This window comes from Telopea speciosissima, chromosome 7 (assembly GCF_018873765.1).
Source record: "Telopea speciosissima isolate NSW1024214 ecotype Mountain lineage chromosome 7, Tspe_v1, whole genome shotgun sequence".
Lineage (NCBI taxonomy): Eukaryota > Viridiplantae > Streptophyta > Magnoliopsida > Proteales > Proteaceae > Telopea > Telopea speciosissima.
The window spans coordinates 22,393,414-22,412,838 of record NC_057922.1 but is presented as its reverse complement, the minus strand read 5'-3'; the positions used below and the strand labels follow the sequence as shown (position 1 = coordinate 22,412,838).

The window sequence follows — 19,425 nt, the reverse complement described above, 5'->3', positions numbered from 1 at the left end:
GCCCAACTTCCAGTCGAGAGTAGGGTATTGGGAAACAATCAAATTTTCAAAAATTAAGCACCCCTTGTCGGCTAGATCAACAGTTATGCATGTGTTCTAGAATTAGAAACAAAGATGCAGATTTAGTAACTTATTGGCACATAAGTTTCTGGTCATTGGATGATCTTAAAGTTGTTGTTGAAGGAAGACCATGACAAATGGAATATCATACCAGAAGCATAGTTGTCAAGGCGTCTAGGCAACCCAAGGCGGTGGACAGGGTCCAAAATCAAGGCGACACCAACAAGGTGCCCAAGGCACCTGCCTAGGCAACCAATGCACTTGGACGCCTTTACAACTAGAGTGCAGAAGAATGGTCTCCAGTGATGGTTGGATGAAGAGATCTGTCAACTAGAAGTTTCTTTCATAAAAACTCCAGAACAGTAGATACCGCATGGTTACTTGAGAGCCCTTCTTCGACCAGCCTCTTGGATATTGAATGGGCCCAACTTCTGAGAACACACAGTAGCCAAAATAACCGAAAAGGGAGTCTCGGTTCTTCTCACAGTTCAACAGGTTGCAAAAAAAAAAAAAAAGGCGTACCCAGTGCACGAGGCTCCTACCACTGCGGGGTCTGGGGAGGGTCATAATTTTGCAGAAAACCAAAATAGAAATAAAAGAAGAAAGAAAATAGAGAAGAAGGGGATAGATGGTTTGAGTGTCACTTGCACCTAGGCATCCCACCTCAAGGTCTCTCACCTCACATAGGACTCTATCCTACACTGCCTCACACAGCCAAAAGCAAAAGTTATAAACTTCTTCTTCATTAAATCGTGTGGAGGATCCAATTAGTCCATTACATATACAGTGTAAGTTGCTAAAACCTAAAAGGAAAAAAAACAAAATAGAAAGTCTCTTACAAAGCATTATTGAGACCTATACAAAAGCTAACTAAGATCTTAGCTATTAACCAAAATAGAAAGTATTAAAGACAAATAAAATCTAAGCTACTAGCAACTACTATTACACGAAGAATCTTTAGCAAAATAGAAACTAACTAACAGCTATTAAAGTCCCCAATGCAAGGACTGTAACTTTTCCAGAAAATATCTCCATGCAATCAAGAATGGGTCCCACAGAATATTTTCGAAATTTTCTGGAATTCTTCTTCACGCAATTAGCTAATGGGCCCCACACTACTGTTCACATGAACAGTAAGTTCCTTGAACTGCAGCACGCTTCGATCTACATCACCTTGTGTTATTTCAAAATTTTTTTTTTTCTTTCAAAGTGTTATCATTGAAAGAATAAAAAAGAAGCAATTAAGTGCTTGGGACATCTTATGTGAGAAACCTGAGAGGGAACGTTAGTGTCCAAATTTCGAAGTTGCTTTATTCTTGGCTAGATCACAGGTATTGAGACATGATGTTGGGAGATAACTAAGGTATACTAGTGTCAGGTAGGAGTTTCAGACTAAAGATATAAAAATTAAAACTACTCGTTGTGGCGTAAAAAAAATACTTGGGTATATCTTCTTGGACTGGGGATGAGGGTGATGTAATGAATTCAATTCAATAGAATAGAGGAGGAAGGTTGTCTAACCTTTGTTAATACCACTGAAGCTATACAAATATACTAGCTAGTTTGATTCATAATCATTTGAGCTCTTGCAACCTGGCTTAATTTCATATTCACTTGAATGCCAAGATTAGTCAATCAAAAATCTGATGATTTGGCTAGGCAAGGGTGGTCAAACCTGCAAATAAATTGTTCCTTATCAATGGAGGCAAATGGTGCTGCTGAATCTTTTGTCAAAGTTAGTCGATTGAATTTTTTTTTAAATTTAATTTAATTTAGGAGATTCTTTTCTCTCACGGGTACATTTTCTATTATAACATTGTGCACACTTCGTTTTTAGCAAATAGTAAAAAATGCAAATTGTAACACTAGAAGATTGAGACTGTCACATGGAGGTATGATTATGATATCTAGTCTCTTAAATAAGGAAGTTTATGATAAAAAGGGAGTAAAAAAGAGATACTGTGGCATTCTCAATGCATTATGTTGGTGCTCATATGGTCATATTCTCCTATATCTTTTAATTCTTTACATGGATCCAGTCCTAATGAACTAGATTGAGTTAATGAAGGAAGATATCTGAAAAAGGGTGTACCCAGTGCATGAGGCTCCATCACTGAGGGTTGAGGAGGGTCATAATGTACGCAGCCTTACCCCCGCTTCGCGGAGAGGCTGTTCCCCGACTCGAAGCCACGACCACTAGATATCTGAATGACATCTAAATGCTACTTTTTGCCAGGTCTATAATGGTTACTTTTTTATGTGTATAATCTGAGGTGTTGGCTAGTTTGAAGTCTGTGTTTAGTTAGTTTTCAAGTATTTTAGTAAACATTATTGGTTCGGAGTTGCCTGGCTTAAATAATGCCACTTTGCAAGTATCCAAAAGGGGGGGGGGGGGACTTTGTTAATCAAGTGGTTTGGCTTGTCATTTGATTTATTTTGCTTGTTCTTCCCCTTCCAGGAGATGTATACCCAGGTTGGTCCACCATTTTGGGATGAACTGCAACGCCATCATCTTCCTACATCTATGGTGATTATCTGACTGTTGATTACCCCCCCCCCCCCAATATATGTTCTAGGCACTGTTAACTCTGCTAGAGTGTTCAGTTATATATTTTTTAATAGAAACAATATTATGTATGCAAATTTGTAAGCTTTGCTCAGTTAATGTCATTAAATTATATTAATGAATTGCAGATAAAACATATTAATGCTAGACTGGAGAGAATTGAACCAAAGATTCGCTCTTCAGATGGCCTTGCAAGTCATTGTGCTGCTGGTGAAACAAAGCCTGCGAGTCTTAACCAGAAAAAGAGCAGTCCAAAGACTAAGAGTTCCACACGTGAGATGTCTCTCTCTGGAGGTTAGCTGCTTTTGATACAAATGTTTTCAATTATCTATAGTTTTTAACTTTGTGTAGCCAAATTCTTGTTACAGCTATCTTACAGTGTCGTGTGAAGGTATCTGCCATTTCAGCTTGTCCTGTCCTATCCTAGTATACTTTGATACAATATCAATTTGTGATTCTTTTATTTTAAGGGTAATTTACACATACCACCCCTAAGGGTTGACGAAAGGATGATTTACCCCTCAGTTTTGAAAAATTATGCGTACCCCCCTGAGGTTTGCAAACGGTAACAAATAAGCCCATTCCGTCATTTTATGATTAACACCGTTAAAAACATGAGGTGAAATGGCAAAATTGCCCTTGCAAAGAAAAAAAAAACCCTGCAATTCATCTTCATCTTCCCAAATCGATTGGGGAAGATGAGTTGCTCTCTCCTCCTAATTGAATCTCTAATACTAATTGCTAAGAGGAGTGATCGAGGGTACCTTCGTTTTCTTTGCTGACGGAGATCTCAGAACCTTCTACTGATTCCTCCTCCAAATCCTTGGGTTCCCCTACGAGCCATTGGGTTTCAAATCTGGTTCCATACATAGCATCGTGGTTTCTGTTCTGAACATCTCTGTGGTTCCAAAATTTGATTTTGATAATGTTTTCTTAGAGTCCTATGGCAAGTATGGTTTCAAAAAACTCAGTTTCAGATTCCGTTTTCAAATCCTAATTTCAGGTTTCTCTTCTACTACTGAATTGAGTTACTCACAGCAACAATCTGTCCCCCTGCCGCCATCTCCATTTTTTTTGGAATATTGTACATGTGAGATATTGAAATAGATCATCATCTACCTCCCAATGGAAACAGAGCACGGGAAGGTGATTTCTCTTTCGAAAGTTGCAACCCCCTCATCCAAAATACCAAGGAATCTCTTGAATCCATGCCACCATAGCTCCAAAACCCATTATAATATTAAAAGTAATCTCCAGAAATCAACGTGGGTGATAGCTACAAAACAGTTATGGTTTCAAGGAAGTATATCACAGAAAGATTGGAGTTAGGGCAAGAGAAGTTTGGGATTCGAAAATGGGTTGCCATCTAGATACAACCATGGAAAGGGAGGTTAACCTTCCAGCCCCACCTGCAACTTCCCATTTAATTCACTTTCAATGGTGAATTCGGTAGAAGGATACCCATCTAATTAAGGTCCCATTGTTCAGACCGAGATGAAGAAATCGAGTTAGTGTCTAGGGCTGCTTGATCCAACCAAGTCATTAGAAATCGAACCCTATGATCACTCTCTTTTCAGATCCTTTGAACCCTCTCTGCCAAACCCCCATCTCTCCAAAACCCTAACTTTGTCCACCTGAAACCCGTCTCCTCTTCTTTCATTCCTCGATTCCAACCTCCGTCGAGGGCCCAAGCTTGCGAATTTAGAAACGGTGAGGGTTAGGGAGATGGAGCAAACAGGTTGCTAGAAAATTTAGGGAAGTCGGAGAGATTTCTACATAAAACCTGTAACTCATCTTCCCCAATCGATTTGGGGAAGATGAGTTGCAGGTTTTTTTTTTTGCAAGGGTAATTCCGTCAGTTCAAATCTAAATTTTAACACAGTTAGTCATGAATTGACGGAATGGGCTTATTTGTTACCGTTTGCAAACCTAGGGGGGTACGTAGAATTTTCCAAAACTGGGGGGTACAATCATCCTTTCGTCAAACCTCAGGGGTGGTATGTGTAAATTACCCTTATTTTAATTGGGGTAGTGAGGTTGATCTTGTCCATGATAAGAATGTATCCATGTCTCACCTACCGTTTTTTTACATAGTTTTGCCGTGTCCTTGTCTTCTCATAACATTCCTAATACCTACCATAGGCTTGTCTCATCGTGGATGGAAGTTGGCCATGGATGTTGAGAGGGATGCCTTGCTTGCTCGCCACACATTGTCCTTGGTGGATTTATCCACAAGTAAGGACCTAGTGAAGTCACTGAAGTGTCGATAGGTGTATACTATTAAATATAACCACCAATACACTATTGTAATTTGGGTTCAAGGGTATAATTGTCCTTGGGGTATATTTGGTGTTGCCCTAGGTGCTTTATTGTCTTTGTACTCATCTCTTATTATTATAAATAAAGGTGGGTTGTGTCTCATAGACAGTCACAATTCCCAAAATCATCATGGTATCAAAGCATAATCGACCTAGGAATTCTAACCCTAATTGGCTCTCTCCTCTCTTCTCTCTCTTTCTCGATTTCTTCCCAACACCGCCACCACCACCTCGCCATCGCCTAGCGCCAACATTACCACCCACCGCTACCTTCTACTGCATCTCACCCTCTTGGTCTCTCTCTCGGAGTCCCTCTCTCTCTCTCCCTTCTAGCGTCACCTAGAGGGCAATGAGACCACCTCCACCACTTCCGCTACTCTCGGTGGTGATTTACTAAGCCACCGAGGGCACTTTTGTCCCTCCTTTTGTTCTCCCTGTCCTTCCTCATGTTTTGAAGGACTGTTTCCACCTTTCCTTGGGGATTTTTTGGTGTTTGGTTCATGGTTTAGTTCTCCTCCAGCAACCCATATGATTCCCTTTTTTTTGGGCACCGATGGCATACGATTCGAATCTTTCTATTGCTACATCTGGAACTGAAAGGCAAGTTTGTGGTTCTCATGATAGCTTCCCCACTTTCCCTGTATGCTCCGTTTGTTTAGATGGGAGCAATTATTTGATGTAGTCGCGATCCTGCTATCTTGCCATTGACTCTGGCGGGTATTTGGGTTACCTTACTGGTACGAAGGCGAAACCCACCACTGAAGGTGTTGACCAAGAGAAGTGGAGTTCTGCCAACTCCCTAGTTATGTCATACCTTCTTAATAGTATGCAACCCCAACTTTCTCGAGGTTATCTCTTGTTGGACACTGCTGAAAAAATTTGGAAAGCTGCTCAGGAAACCTATTCGCAGGTTGGGAAAGATGCTCAGGTCTATGAACTGCACAAGAAACTTCATGAGACCAAGTAGAAGGAACTCAGCTTGTCCCAATATTATTTTGAACTGCATAGTTTGTGGCAGGAATTGGACTTCTATGATATGTTCCAGGCCTCTACACCTGCCGATGTTATCAAATTTAAAAAACGGGAAGATAAATTCAGGGTGTATGGTTTTCTTGTCGGACTTTACGTTGAGTATGATCAGATCCGTGCTCAGGTACTTAGCCGGGATCCCTTCCCTACTCTGAAGCAGGCTTATTCTCTGATTCAACTCGAGGACATCCATAGGGCTGCTATGTTGCCATCCCCTTCCCAAGACCGATCGATTCTTTCTGGTCCTGCCCTATAGCCTAAAGGTGGTTCTTTTGTCCCAATGATCGTTTTGCTGCTGACCGAGAACCCATTCGGTGTAATTATTATGGGAAGGAGAGGCATACTAAAGAATTTTGTTGGAAGCTTCATGGGCGTCCCACTGCCTCTTCTAACAAAGGACGTAGTCGTGGGAAACCTTCCGCCAACCACATTGAGACTGTTGCTGCCCTTGCCACTTCTCATTATGAGCTTATTAAGCTTTTCCGGCATTTGGTAACCAAATTGGACTCTTCTGCCTCTGCCAATCCTGCTTCCGCCTCTTCCTCCACTTTGGTACCTTCAGATTCTGCATCTCTAGGTATTTATTTTACTGGCCACTGTGCATCCATCGTCTCTCGTCCATGGATTATTGACTCTGGTGCTTCTGATCACATGACTGGTACTGCAAGCCTCTTTTTTAAAGATTCCCCTTATTCTGGTAAAGACAAGGTTCACATTGCTGATGACTCTCTTTTCCCCATCTCTGGGAAGGGATCCATCACATATTCTCCTACCTTAACATTAAATTCGGTATTACATGTTCCTAATTTTGCTACCAATCTTATTTCTATTAGTCGTCTCACTTCCGCCCTTAACTATAAAGTGACTTTTTCCCATCTTATTGTCTTTTCAGGATTTGGCAACGGGGGAAACGATTGGCTCTGGTAGGGTTCATGGTGGTCTCTATTTGCTCGACGAAGCTCCTGCATCTCACCATCATGCTCATCAGACTGCTTTTGCTCTAGTTCCAGTTGCTTCTTCTAACTTGCTCCTTTGGCATAGGCGTTTAGATCACCATCTAGTGGGTACTTTAGTTAAGGCTTTTCTTAATTTATTTTCCAAATGTAATTTCAAGGACCTTTTTTGTGATGCTTGCATTTTAGCCAAGCAAACCCGTTATTCTTATCACAATTTAAATATTAGAAGTGTTTCTCCATTTATGTTTATCCATTCGGATGTGTGGACCCTGTCCGTTGTACTTTTGTTTCTAGTTATAAATGGTTTGTTTCTTTTATTGATTGTCACACCTGTATTACTTGGTTTTATATGATGCACCACAAGAGTGAAGTTTTTTTGCTTGCTTTCAACGGTTTCACAATCTTGTTCGTACCCAGTTCAATGCCCAAATTAAAATTCTCCGTAGTGATAACGAGATAGAGTATAAGGATGGTGCATTCCAGGCATATCTTGTAGCTCAAGGCATCATCCAACAGACGAGTTGTGTTAATGCTCCAGCTCAGAATGGGGTGGCTGAATGCAAGAACCATCATTTACTGGAGGTGGCACGATCTTTCATGTTTGCGATGAATGTCCCACTACAATATTGATGTGAGGCTGTTTGGATTGTTGCTTACCTAATCAACTGCATGCCTACTTGTGTTTTGGGCTTTCAGTCTCCTCTTCAAGCTCTCTAGGGGTCAAATACCTTTCATATTCCACCAAAGATATTTGGATGTGTGTGATATTCAAGAAACCACCAGCATTCGAGTAAATTGGAACTGCGTGGGTTGAAATGTGTGTTCGTGGATATTCTCCTACCCAAAAGGGCTACAGATGCTACCATCCTCCGTCCCGCCACATGTATGTGACTATAGATGTCATTTTTAATAAATCTGCGCCCTATTTTTCACCGACGGTCAAGGGGGAGATTCTCCATAGGTTGGTGACGATATGCTTGATGTGCCGTCTGTTGTTGGTAATGATCACTCTCCTGTCCAGGGGGAGCCCCAATCTATTGCAGTGGTTACAACTCCTATTGTTTATACCCGTCAAGCTCGTGTGAAGCAAATAGACACCATCATAGCTGCACCGACCCTACCCAGTCAACTAGATCCTCCTGCATCAGATCCGGCATCTCCTGGTAATTTCTCTCCTCAATCTCCTATTCCTATTATTTTAGATCCTTCTCTAGATCTTCGTACTGCTGCTCGCGAAGGGGTTAGAACTTGTACGCAACGCCCTATTTCTCAGGTGATTTTGTATAAGTCTCTTTCCATATCATACTGCGCTTTTGTATCTTCTTTGTCTTCCGTCTCTCTTCCTCAGAATTGGCAAGAGGCTCTTTAAGACCCACGGTGGAAGGCAGCTATGATTGAAGAAATGCAGGCTCTGGAAAAAAAATGGTACTTGGGGCTAATTTCATCTTCCTCAGAAGAAGATGGTAAGCTGCAAGTGGGTATTTGCAATCAAACAAAATTTGGATGGTACTGTGGATTGATACAAGGCCAGGTTGGTTGCTAGGGGGTTCACGCAGACCTATGGGCCTTATTACCAGGAGACATTTGCCCTGGTTTCAAAGATGAACACTATCTGTGTGATATTGTCATATGCAGTTAACCTTGGATGGGAATTGCAGCAACTGGACGTGAAAAATGCATTCCTCCATGGTGAACTGGAAGAAAAGGTAAACTTGGATGTTCCTCCTGGTTTTGCTACTCAGAAGACTCATAGGAAAGTATGCAAGCTGAAACGTGCCTTGTACGGATTACTTTAATCCGCTTGAGCTTGGTTCGAAAGATTTGATGGTGCGATGGTATCTTTTGGTTACACCCAAAGCAATGCTGATCACACCCTCTTCATCAAGCGATCTAGATCCAAGATTACAATTCTTATCTTCTATGTGGACGATATTGTTGTCACTGGCAGCGACACCGAGGAGATATCTTGTCTCAAATCATATATTGGGAAGGAATTTGAGATCAAAGACCTTGGCCAATTGACGTACTTTCTTGGTATTGAGATTGCCTGTTCTACCAAAGGGATCTATCTCTCTCAACGGAAATATACCTTGGATTTGTTATCTAAAACGGGCATGTTAGGGTGTAAACCGTTAGATACTCCTCTTGAAGCAAATGTTCGTCTCTCTAGCAACACTGGTGACCCTGTGGATAAAGGGCAATACCAACGGTTGGTTGGGAAGTTGATCTATCTCTCCCATACTCGACCAAACATCCCCTTTGTTGTCAGCATGGTTAGCTAATACATGCAGGACCCTTCCACATCACATTGGGAAGTTGTGATCTGTTTATTATGGTACCTAAAGTCTGTCCTAGTCAAGGGAATTCTTTTCTCCACTCATGATCACCTGCAGGTGGAAGCCTTTACTGACTTTGACTAGGCCAACTCTCCTGATGATCGACGATCTACATCCGGTTATTGCACTTTTGTTAGAGTAACCTAGTTACTTGGCGGAGCAAGAAACAGACTGTCGTTGCAAGGTCAAGTGCTGAAGTTGGGTTCCGTGCCATGTCCCATGGCATTTGCGAATTAATGTGGCTCCAGGGATAATGTAGAAGGGGTTCAACTAAGAACCACTCTACAGTAGGGTCGATAATAGTTGTAGCAGATCATCAATAGTAGAAGCAAATCAGAATTAGAAGGTAGACACCAATTGACCAAAATAGAAGGTAATTTGTACTAGGTAAACCAGCCAGCAGTTTGGTGTCAAACTGGGAACGAAGGAAGGTCTGTCAGCAATAAGAAATCTCTTAAAATTCCAGTCAGGGTCTGACCAATGACTGCAGAGATATGACCTCCACAAGTTGCAGCAGCAATAGGATTGATAGACAAGGCAATCGGCTACTGGTTTGGGAGATTTATTGGTTCTCTCAGATCTGTAATCTGGAAGCATCCAAAGGCTGATCAAGTGAGGCTCTTGGGGGCCTGAAACAACCCTCCAAATCTCAGCCCTGTTGGGGAGAAGGATGCTAAGTTCAGAAGCTTCGAATCAGCAACCAGGGAATAGAAGGTGATGCAGCCACAGGTGTGGAGATGCACTTTTATGTTTCTGGGCAGCAACAGTAGGCTTTGTTGATATTTAGAATGTGTCCTAGATCTTCACAAAGGTAGTAGCGACAGTTGTTTGCAGTCACACAATAGCTGGAACAGTAGAGATCGAGTAGGAGTAGAAAGAGATGATAGAAGGGGATAGGGGTTTCGGCTCTCTCAGCCCTTCATCCTCTCACCAAGATAATAATAATGCTCAAAAGCATATTCTCATTCATCAACATAATCGTTGTGGGGCTCCTAAGAGCTCATACATATTTATGGGCAGCTATTGCTTGCCTTACAAGTAAGAGAAAATTAGAAACTTACAAGAAAAGGAAACAAATTGAAAATAGAAACTTAAGGAAATGGAAACTTAAGCCTACTTTCTAAATCTGAAATTAGAAACTAAATTGAGCTAAGGTTGCTTAGTAGACAACCATAAAAATATCTAAGAGAATAATTCTAAAATAGAAACAAAAACTGAACTCCTAAATCCATCACGCATAGACAAAATTGACTCTTCTAATAAAGCCTCAATGCAATCTGGTCTTGGGCCCCACAGGATCTCCTAGTAATATTCCCACCAAGGCAAATATGGGGCTGTGATACTGTTCACGATTGGTATGTTTTTCTTCATATTTTGACCTACATCAAGAGACTGTTGAAAGACTTGGCTATTCCTACATCTTTACCTGTGATGCTTTATTGTGACAACAAATCTACTATTAGTATTGTACACAATCCAGTCAAGCATGATCGCACCAAGCATGTGGAGATTGACCGCGATTTCATCAAAGAGAAGCTGGAACAAGGTTTGATTTTGCACTCCATTTGTCAAGTCTGGAGACAACTAGCTGATGTTTTTACTAAGGGATTAAGTGGTAAATTGTTTTGTCCTCTTGTGTGCAAGTTGGGCATGTGTGACATCCTTGCACCAACTTGAGGGGGAGTGTTGTAATATGGGATCAAGGGTATAATTGTCCTTAGGGTTTTGCCCTAGGGGCTTTATTGTCTTTGTGCTCATCTCTTATTATTATAAATATAGGTGGGCTGTGTCTCATAAACACAAGTCATATACAAACCTCATTAACCACAAAATTTAGTGAGCTATGCAAGAGCCATTTGGTTGCTAAAGGGTATACTCAGACCTATGGTGTGACTATTTTGAGACTGTTCAACTTGTTGCTCACCTTAATTCTATTCGGGTTCTCATCTGTTTGGCATATACTTCTTGTTGGCCATTATATCAGTTGGATATTAAGAATGCATTTTTTATATGGTGATTTACATGAGAAGGTATACATAGAGCAACCTCCTAGGTATGTTGCTCAGGGGGAGAATGCTGAGAAAGTTTGCAAGTTACGTAAGGCAATTTATGGTTTTGAAACAATCACAGAGCCTGGTTTAATAAGTTCAGCTCTATTGTTTCCCGATGTGTATTCACATATTGTTATTCTGATCATTCTATCTTTATTGGGACTCCATGATGATTGTGTTTGTGTACGTTGATGACATTATTATATTTGGTAATGTTTCATTTGGTATAGCATAGGTGAAACCTTATTTACATTAGTATTTTCAGATGAAAGATTTAGGTGCCCTTTGGTACTTTCTTGGGATTGAAGTGATTCAGAGAAGGAAGGGTATTAGCCTCTCTTAGAGGAAGTATGTGTTGGATTTTCTATCAGAGACTAGCGTCCAAGCCAATTGATACGCCTGAACCCATTTCAGAAGGTTGGGGCAAATGATGGTAAGGAGTTTGCAGATAAGCATCAGTATAAGAGACTTGTTGGTACACTCATCTATCTTACTGTTACCAGACTAGACATATCTTTTGCTGTTGGCATCATAAGTCAGCTTATGGAACCACCTAAAAAGGTTCATTGGGAGGTTACATGTCAGATTTTGAGGTAACTTAAGGGTGCTCCAGGGAAGGGCCTCATTTATAGACCTAATGATGTTGATTTTGTTGGATGCTCTGTTGCGGACTGGGCTGGTGCTAAAGGTGATAGGAGATCTACCACAGGTTAATTGTATGTTTATTGTTGGTTACCTTGTCACATGGAGAAGTAAAAAAGCAGGCTACTATGGCGAGGTATAGTGTAAAAGCTGAATATCGAGCCATGGTTCATAGTACTGCTGAATTAATGTGGTTGAGATCACTTCTTCAGGAGCTTGGGTTTAGTTACTAAACATATAAATATGTTTTGTGATAATCAAGCAACCATCTACATTGCTAGTAATTTGGCTTTTCATGAGAGGACCAAGCATATTAAGATTGACTGTCACTTTGTGAGAGATGCAGTAATGAGGAAACTGATTTTACTCTGTCTCTTCTAGAAATCAGTTTGGTGATATCTAAAGATTTATTTTGTCCAACCTTTGTTAAAGGTTATTCCAAGCTGGGCATGGGTGATTTATATGCTCTAGCTTGAGCTTGAGTATTGAGATTTTTATGTTCATTCTACCTCAAGGGGTAGTTTGGGTATTCCTTATATTTTCTTTATTAGGTGTACCGTTTTATAGTCAGCGTGAATATACTTCTAATTTTCTTTACTCACTTATTATAAATATATTAGTGTGCTCTTAGTTAGTTCATTCACTCTTAACTTAGAGCTAATTTCTCCATAGAGGCTCGCATCTCTTCTCTCCCCTTCTTCTTCTTCACCTGTTGTTCTGATTCTCTTGTTCTGGTATTGTTACACACCAAAAACCAATTCTTATGAGCAAACAAATCTTAAGAGAGCCAACCAAAAGTACCATTAACTCAAAGCAAAAGCCCCAATGTTTGAAATTGCAAGTGAAATATGTCGAAATTGGTAAAAAAAATTGTTTCCCTAAGGGAGGGATTTTGGCAAAAAAATTGTGGTATCTGCCAAGATTGGCAATATAATTCTGTTCCACCAGAGGCTGAACCACTCACTAGGCAAAATTTCCAACCGTTGAAGGGTCCAACTCAAAACCTTAATGCATTAGATGGAGAACTGGAGATAACTCCTAAAGTATATGAAGGCACCACAGACCGAACTTACCGATGTGGGGCTATACTCCTCTATAACTCCCAACATCTCAACACTCCCTCTCACGTGTAGCTTCAGCATACCTAGCTCTACACGTGGACGAATGACTTAGGGAAGACAATAAACGGACCTGGGCTTTGATACAATGTTGAAGGGTCCAACTCAAAACCCTAAGGCATTAGATGGAGATAACTCCTGAAGTATATGAAGGCACTAAGGACCGAACTTAACTGATGTGGGACTATACACCTCTATAACTCCCAACATCTTAACCCAAACCTTGCCAATGCCAACCTGAAAAAACGAAAATAATTTGAAGGGAAAAAGCGGGCATGGGAAATTAGGCCTAGGACGCATGTCGGATCCATTTCCCATCACCTGTAACCATCTCTTAACCATTCAGCTACCCTGAGCCACTTCAGTTTTTTAAGATTCACCCCCTTCTATTTTCTTTACCTAAGACCCTTATCCATATCTGATGTCAGCAGTTACGAAGAAATTGATCCTCCACAAGGATTCATTATTGGAGACTTAATGCAGGCAAAAAGGAAAGGCTTGTAAATGTGTGATAAAGCACAAGGAAATCAGGCCTGATTTGAAAGTGGTAAAGGCTTAGATATTTTGGCCTTTAGTATTTGTTCAATCCATGTATATTTTTGTCAGCGCAACTGGTCTGGAATACTAGCAAAACATCTCATGAAAGCTCAGTTTCTGTAAGCCACCAGGGCTTTGGTGGGAATCAAGTTCTGAGCTGTGCATGTCTGTGCAATTGATGTAGAGTACTAACAAATATTCATCATAGCTCAACATCTGTATGTAACAAACACCTGGTGAAATTAAAGTTCATTCATTTTTAATCTTACTTATTGCCTTACAGCTTTAATTTTTTGTTTCTGTTTGTTTCTTGGATTTAAAGTACTTAATGTGTGATCTGGTTTCCTGCATAGCCCACCTACGAAGGCCATCTTGACAGCCCTATTATCTGCCACATGGTAGATCAGGTGGGGGCCCAATTTTTGTGACCAAGTAAAACAATCTGTTCATTTGTCAAGTTTCAGCTCAGGAGTTGGTGACATGGCAATATAAGGCTTTAAAAATCCACTAGGAAAGGAATATTGAAAATGATTGACAAATGGACAGCTGAAAGTACAGGGGAAAATTTCTGTACATAGGGGATATATGATATAATTTGGCTCTAAAATTTGACATGTAGGCAATCCTTACCATGCCTTATCAATGCAACTGTTAGAGTTGGCACATCACCCTTCCACATGACATAATTAGGTTGACCACATTGGAAAGCCTTATAATGTGGGCCACGCAAAGAACCTTTTGGCTTCTTTTTTTTATGTGTTTTGCTGTGGACTTTGGTTTCATTGTAACCTTTATTAGTAATCCTATTAAGAAGTTACTTTGAGAAGATTATTTTGTAGGTGCACTTCTGGATGGGTCCCTCTCTCCACCTCAATGATTTTGTTGGGTGCATTCTTGAATCTAAAACTGTCCCTCTGTTTTGGTATGTGACTGTGTGGCTGTGCAGGAGAAGGTGATGTTACAGACAAACCTATAGACCCTGTTAAAGTGTACTCTGACAAGGAGCTTGTCCGGGAAATCGAGAAAATAGCATCAACTTTTGTTCCGGATAAAGATTGGTCTATTCGCATTGCTGCCATGCAGAGATTTGAGGGCCTTGTCTTTGGAGGTTTGTACTGAACTTACTCGTCCTTCTTTCTACCCTTGTTTTATCTGGCGTAAATTGTTGAACAAAGCGAAAATTTGTTGCCAGAAGGGGGAAATAAAAATGAGGTTAGTTCTAGGTTCATCCCTACAGTAACTTTTATCCATTGAGCAACAGCCTTTCCACATGGCACTGTCGAATCACTAAGTCCAATTTCGTCCCTGCTCGATAGGTGGGTCTTGGATTCAAGCTCCCTTTTGCCTTTACATTTGAGGACCAATTTCCGACTGGCCCAAGGAAAACTTTCATGCCTCTGTTACCCTTTCAGAATCCTACACCCCATAGAAACTGTCTACTAGAGACTGTCCCTTGGCCCGTAGGTCCTGAGTCTTCTGACACAAGGTTAGAATTCTAACTCTTCCAGAGCGGTTCTTACTGATGGCTCGGGCCACTAGGAAGGAAGCCTTCTTTGCCCTACACCTAAGCTGTGCAGGAACATGGGTGTGGGTGAAATGTCACTCTCAGCTCACTCGTATTTATGTGGGTTCATCTTGAGCCTTGCCAGGTTCATGCAATCTGAATTCCGTAGGTGTGCATCATAGTTGTCAAGGTGTCACCTAGGCGCTTTGGTCGACTTGGGCGCCTTGGTCAACTAGGCGGGCGCCATGGACGCCTTGGTCACCTACTTGGTGTTGCCTTGATTTTCCCCTCTCCAACGCCTTGGTTCGCCTAACCACCATGACAACTATGGTGTGCATGTGTTATTCAGGTGCAGGCACCCCAATTGTTATTGCTGGGTTTGGATTCTTGGTAGATCTGAACTCAGCCAGTTCCGCAATATAATTGCTCTCAAACATGACAGTTGGGGCTCACTAGCGTTTCTATGGGGCTTCATTTTCTCAAACCTGTCCAATTGCAATATGAGTATATGACTGCTAATAACAACTGAAGCAAGGTTTCGCCCCTGGTTTCGCCAGGCCACAAAACCGAGTTTATCGAGATATCAGCAAGATCTCGGTGAGTTGGTGTATTTTTTCCCATCTTGACTCGGTGGTGGGTTACGGTGGCCATATGGCCAAGATAGGTCCTGAAAGTTGGCATCTACCCTATTTTAGGCCTTCTAAACACAATGGAAACATTAGTCTTTACAAATTCAAACCCAAAATGGTACTTCGACTTCGGACCCTAGGTTGTTAGTTACGGCGTAAATGAGCTCTACATAGTCAATAAACAAGTATTAATCAGTTTCTATGAAAAAAAAATAGTTTTTGAGAAGTACTTTTTTTGCTTAAAACTGTTCTTGAGATGAAATGCAGCTCCCTCTCTTGATGTTGAAGCTTCAATCTTGAATCTCCTAGCTTTAATCTTCAGTTGAGGTGAGATTTGACAAAAAAAAAAAGAAGCACCAAAACCCTCACCTCTAAGTGTTTTTCCTTCAAAGCAGAGCGAGAGGGGCGAGATTTTGAGTGAGGTCGAAATCTCGCCGAGAGGGTGCCTTTTTATGGCTTGGTTTGTACCGAGTTGAACCGAGATCGAGATATACCACAAGATCTTGCTCAAATCCTGTATCGCCTACCGTCTCGTCTCGAGACTTCACAGAACCGAGATATTTTTGAGGTCTCAGCGAGATCTTGTACTATGAACTGAAGTGAACCCAAGGCAAAACAGAATGTAAACTCAGGATGTCTATGAGTCAAACAAACAATAGTGAATGGTGTACTACCTGCTAACTGGGCAGCCAAAGAAGGAATCCAGACAGAACTAAGATCAAGTCCAAGAGGGCATCAGGTCGCTGGCCTGACCATCAGAGTTTCTTAAATCCCATGCTTCCTGCTTTTAAAAAAAAATTGTCCAGCCTTCTTTGCACTTATTCAATTATTTATTTTCTATCAGGTGCAACTGATTATCCTAGTTTCCCCACACTGTTGAAGCAACTTGTTGCACCTCTATGCACTCAGTTATCGGACCGACGGTCTAGCATAGTAAAACAGGTTTGCTGGCACTTTTTTTCCTTCTCTGAAGAATTACTATTAGCTACCCGAAATATGAAATTCAAGATTATCTTTCATTCTTGTCTCCAGACACAAAAGAAATTATGCTGAACCTTTTTTTAATCAATAGAAAGTGATTCTTCCATATTGTTTGCGTATTCATTTGCAATTTCTCTTGAAATGGACTGCCACAGATATTTCACTTGGCTGCTTGAATTATTTTGTGTATGGTGGCAAATTTATGCTAAAGATATCTTTGTGAAGTTTCATATTTTATAAATTAAAAGTAGATTTTACAAATTTCCCCTTTTTATATTTTGGTGACTAGTCAATGAAATTTTATTTATGATACTTTAAATAAGACATTACATTTTATCTGCCTTTGGTTAGAGATCTACGGACTACAGCAACAAGGAATGTTTATGCCCCAAAAAAAAAATCATACAATTCCTTCATACAAAATTTCCTCGTTTTGGTTGGAAATGAAATCTGGCTTTGGGGGTGGAAATTGATGATGGGTATTTTAACCACTTGAAGTCTGTATTTCTAAATAACTTTAGAAATTTATTCGACTTACTAGCCATGCTACGACCTAGAACTTTAAGATATGAAGGACAAAATAGATCCATGCTGAAAATAACTTCCATCAACAGACTGAGCTTTCTTGAAACCTGTTATATAACATAATATGGTTACATGGACCCATACATATGGATGACTCCTCTCTCATGTCCCAACGAAGTTTTCTACTCTGTGTTGAGCTTGAAAAGTCGAACTAGTTGACTATGTGACTAAAACCTAAATCATGGGATCTTCATTTGTAATCAAAGCATATGCCCTGATTGTTTGTTCTTTCCATTGAATACTATGGTCCTGCAATAATTGAGCAAACAAAGCTTGCTTTGTAATTTAGAATGTTGGTTAGGCTCTACCGCTCTAGAGCTTAGCTTTTGTATGTTGCACATTGATTGTGTGCTGTAAAACTTTGAAATCATTATTATCAACATTGGTTGTAGTCATGTAATATAAGCAAAAGTAAACTAAATCAAGTAAGAAAGGGCACTTTAATCCATCTATTTCTGTCTAATTTAATTTTTCTTCTCTGCAGGCTTGTCATCTATTGAGCTTATTATCAAAGGAACTTCTGGGAGATTTTGAGGCATGTGCTGAGATGTTCATTCCGGTAACTTCTCTTCTTGCTGAGTATTGTTATTTTAATATGCTGTAATAGTTATCTGATATCGTCCTTAAAATAACCTTCTTCAGGTTCTTTTCAAGCTTGTTGTTATAACCGTCCTTGTGATAGCTGAATCTGCAGACAACTGCATAAAAACGGTACGTATGAAATATATTTCACACTCAGTTGTTTTGATCTTTTGCCTTTTTTATTTATCTTGAGGGCTTTCTAGATGTTGCGGAACTGCAAAGTTTCCCGTGTACTTCCACGAATTGCTGATTGTGCAAAGAATGACCGTAATGCAGTGCTTCGTGCCAGGTATGGCTTTGCATATTGGCAAAGATTTGAGTTGTTAAGTCTTCGGTTCCTACTTATGCACCCCCCGGGCTCTTCCTTGGTTACTCTTGTTGCTGTTTTCCTTTGTTACAGGTGTTGTGAGTATGCGCTTCTCATACTAGAATATTGGGCTGATGCACCAGAGATACAGCGATCGGCTGATATTTATGAAGATCTAATTAAGTGCTGTGTAGCAGATGCAATGAGTGAGGTATAACTGTGGCCGTTTCTCTGGAATCTGATAGAAAAATGGAAAAAGGGGAAGGAAAAACCTTATGTATTTGATGTCTGAAATTTATACCTTATCTCTGACTTATCTGCTCATATCATCTTACCCATCCATTAATATTTGCAAATGAGATTCGGCATTTTGTTGCCATACATTTACGTGCTCTTGTAGTTATGGTTGTCTTGTCAGTGGGTTCTGGTCTTAGTTAGAAGTTGTTCAGAGGAAGATCAAAGCAGGGGATATGGTACTAAGGAGGATGAAATAGTACCATTTGCAAGATGAATGGGGAATTGATAATTGGTAATTCACCTGTTAGGATGTAACAAATTTGCAGTAGCACTGAAATCTTGCTTTCCATCTGTTTTTGGCAACAACAGGTCCTTTGCAGCTGCTAGGGAGCTGATGGTTGGACCTTTTAAAAGGAATGTCTTTTGGTAGAAGTGAACATCTTTGACATTCTTTTTTAGGTGATGCTCTCTGGTGCATTTGGGAGGATAAGAGTTTGAGATTCTTTAATGATTCCTTTCACAGCATTCAGAAAATCTTTAGTGTGATCACAGCAAATTGGTGCATTAAGATTTTAAGAAATATCGGCAGATTTATTTAGCAGGACTAGGTAGATTGTGAGGTACTGGATGAATGTTGCTCGGTACATTCTTGTTTCACCTTGTGGGGTTCACTGATGCAGATAAAACACAATTGGTCTATTTTAACAGAAATAAACTTTGGGCTGGGTTATATATGTGTGGCTTTGATTCAATGTGTTTTCATTGTAATGGGCCACTTTAACAGGCCTATAATATGCTTAGAAGCTAGTCCTACGAAATTAGTTAAGTGTATTTACTTCTTTAATTTAATTGTTAATAAGTGTTTTAGTTAGGTTGGATTAGGATTCTACAAGTCCAGTCCTATTTTGAGCCAGTTTCCTTCATTATTTTAGTTTCTAGTCAGTTTATGTTACCTTATTAGATAAGGATTGGTTTAGGCCTTTCCTT

The 19,425-nt window shown here is 40.3% G+C and overlaps 1 protein-coding gene across 1 annotated transcript in view; it reads left to right on the top strand.

Moving 5' to 3' along the window:
* LOC122670103 (CLIP-associated protein-like) overlaps positions 1 to 19,425 on the top strand; it is a 54,356-nt gene that overhangs the window by 9,833 nt on the left and 25,098 nt on the right. Inside the window, exons 4-11 of the mRNA XM_043867068.1 lie at positions 2,519 to 2,587; positions 2,755 to 2,920; positions 14,560 to 14,721; positions 16,591 to 16,688; positions 17,797 to 17,871; positions 17,955 to 18,023; positions 18,098 to 18,183; positions 18,295 to 18,412. Coding sequence (XP_043723003.1) covers positions 2,519 to 2,587; positions 2,755 to 2,920; positions 14,560 to 14,721; positions 16,591 to 16,688; positions 17,797 to 17,871; positions 17,955 to 18,023; positions 18,098 to 18,183; positions 18,295 to 18,412 — 843 coding nt within the window. The remainder of the gene's footprint in view (positions 1 to 2,518; positions 2,588 to 2,754; positions 2,921 to 14,559; positions 14,722 to 16,590; positions 16,689 to 17,796; positions 17,872 to 17,954; positions 18,024 to 18,097; positions 18,184 to 18,294; positions 18,413 to 19,425) is intronic.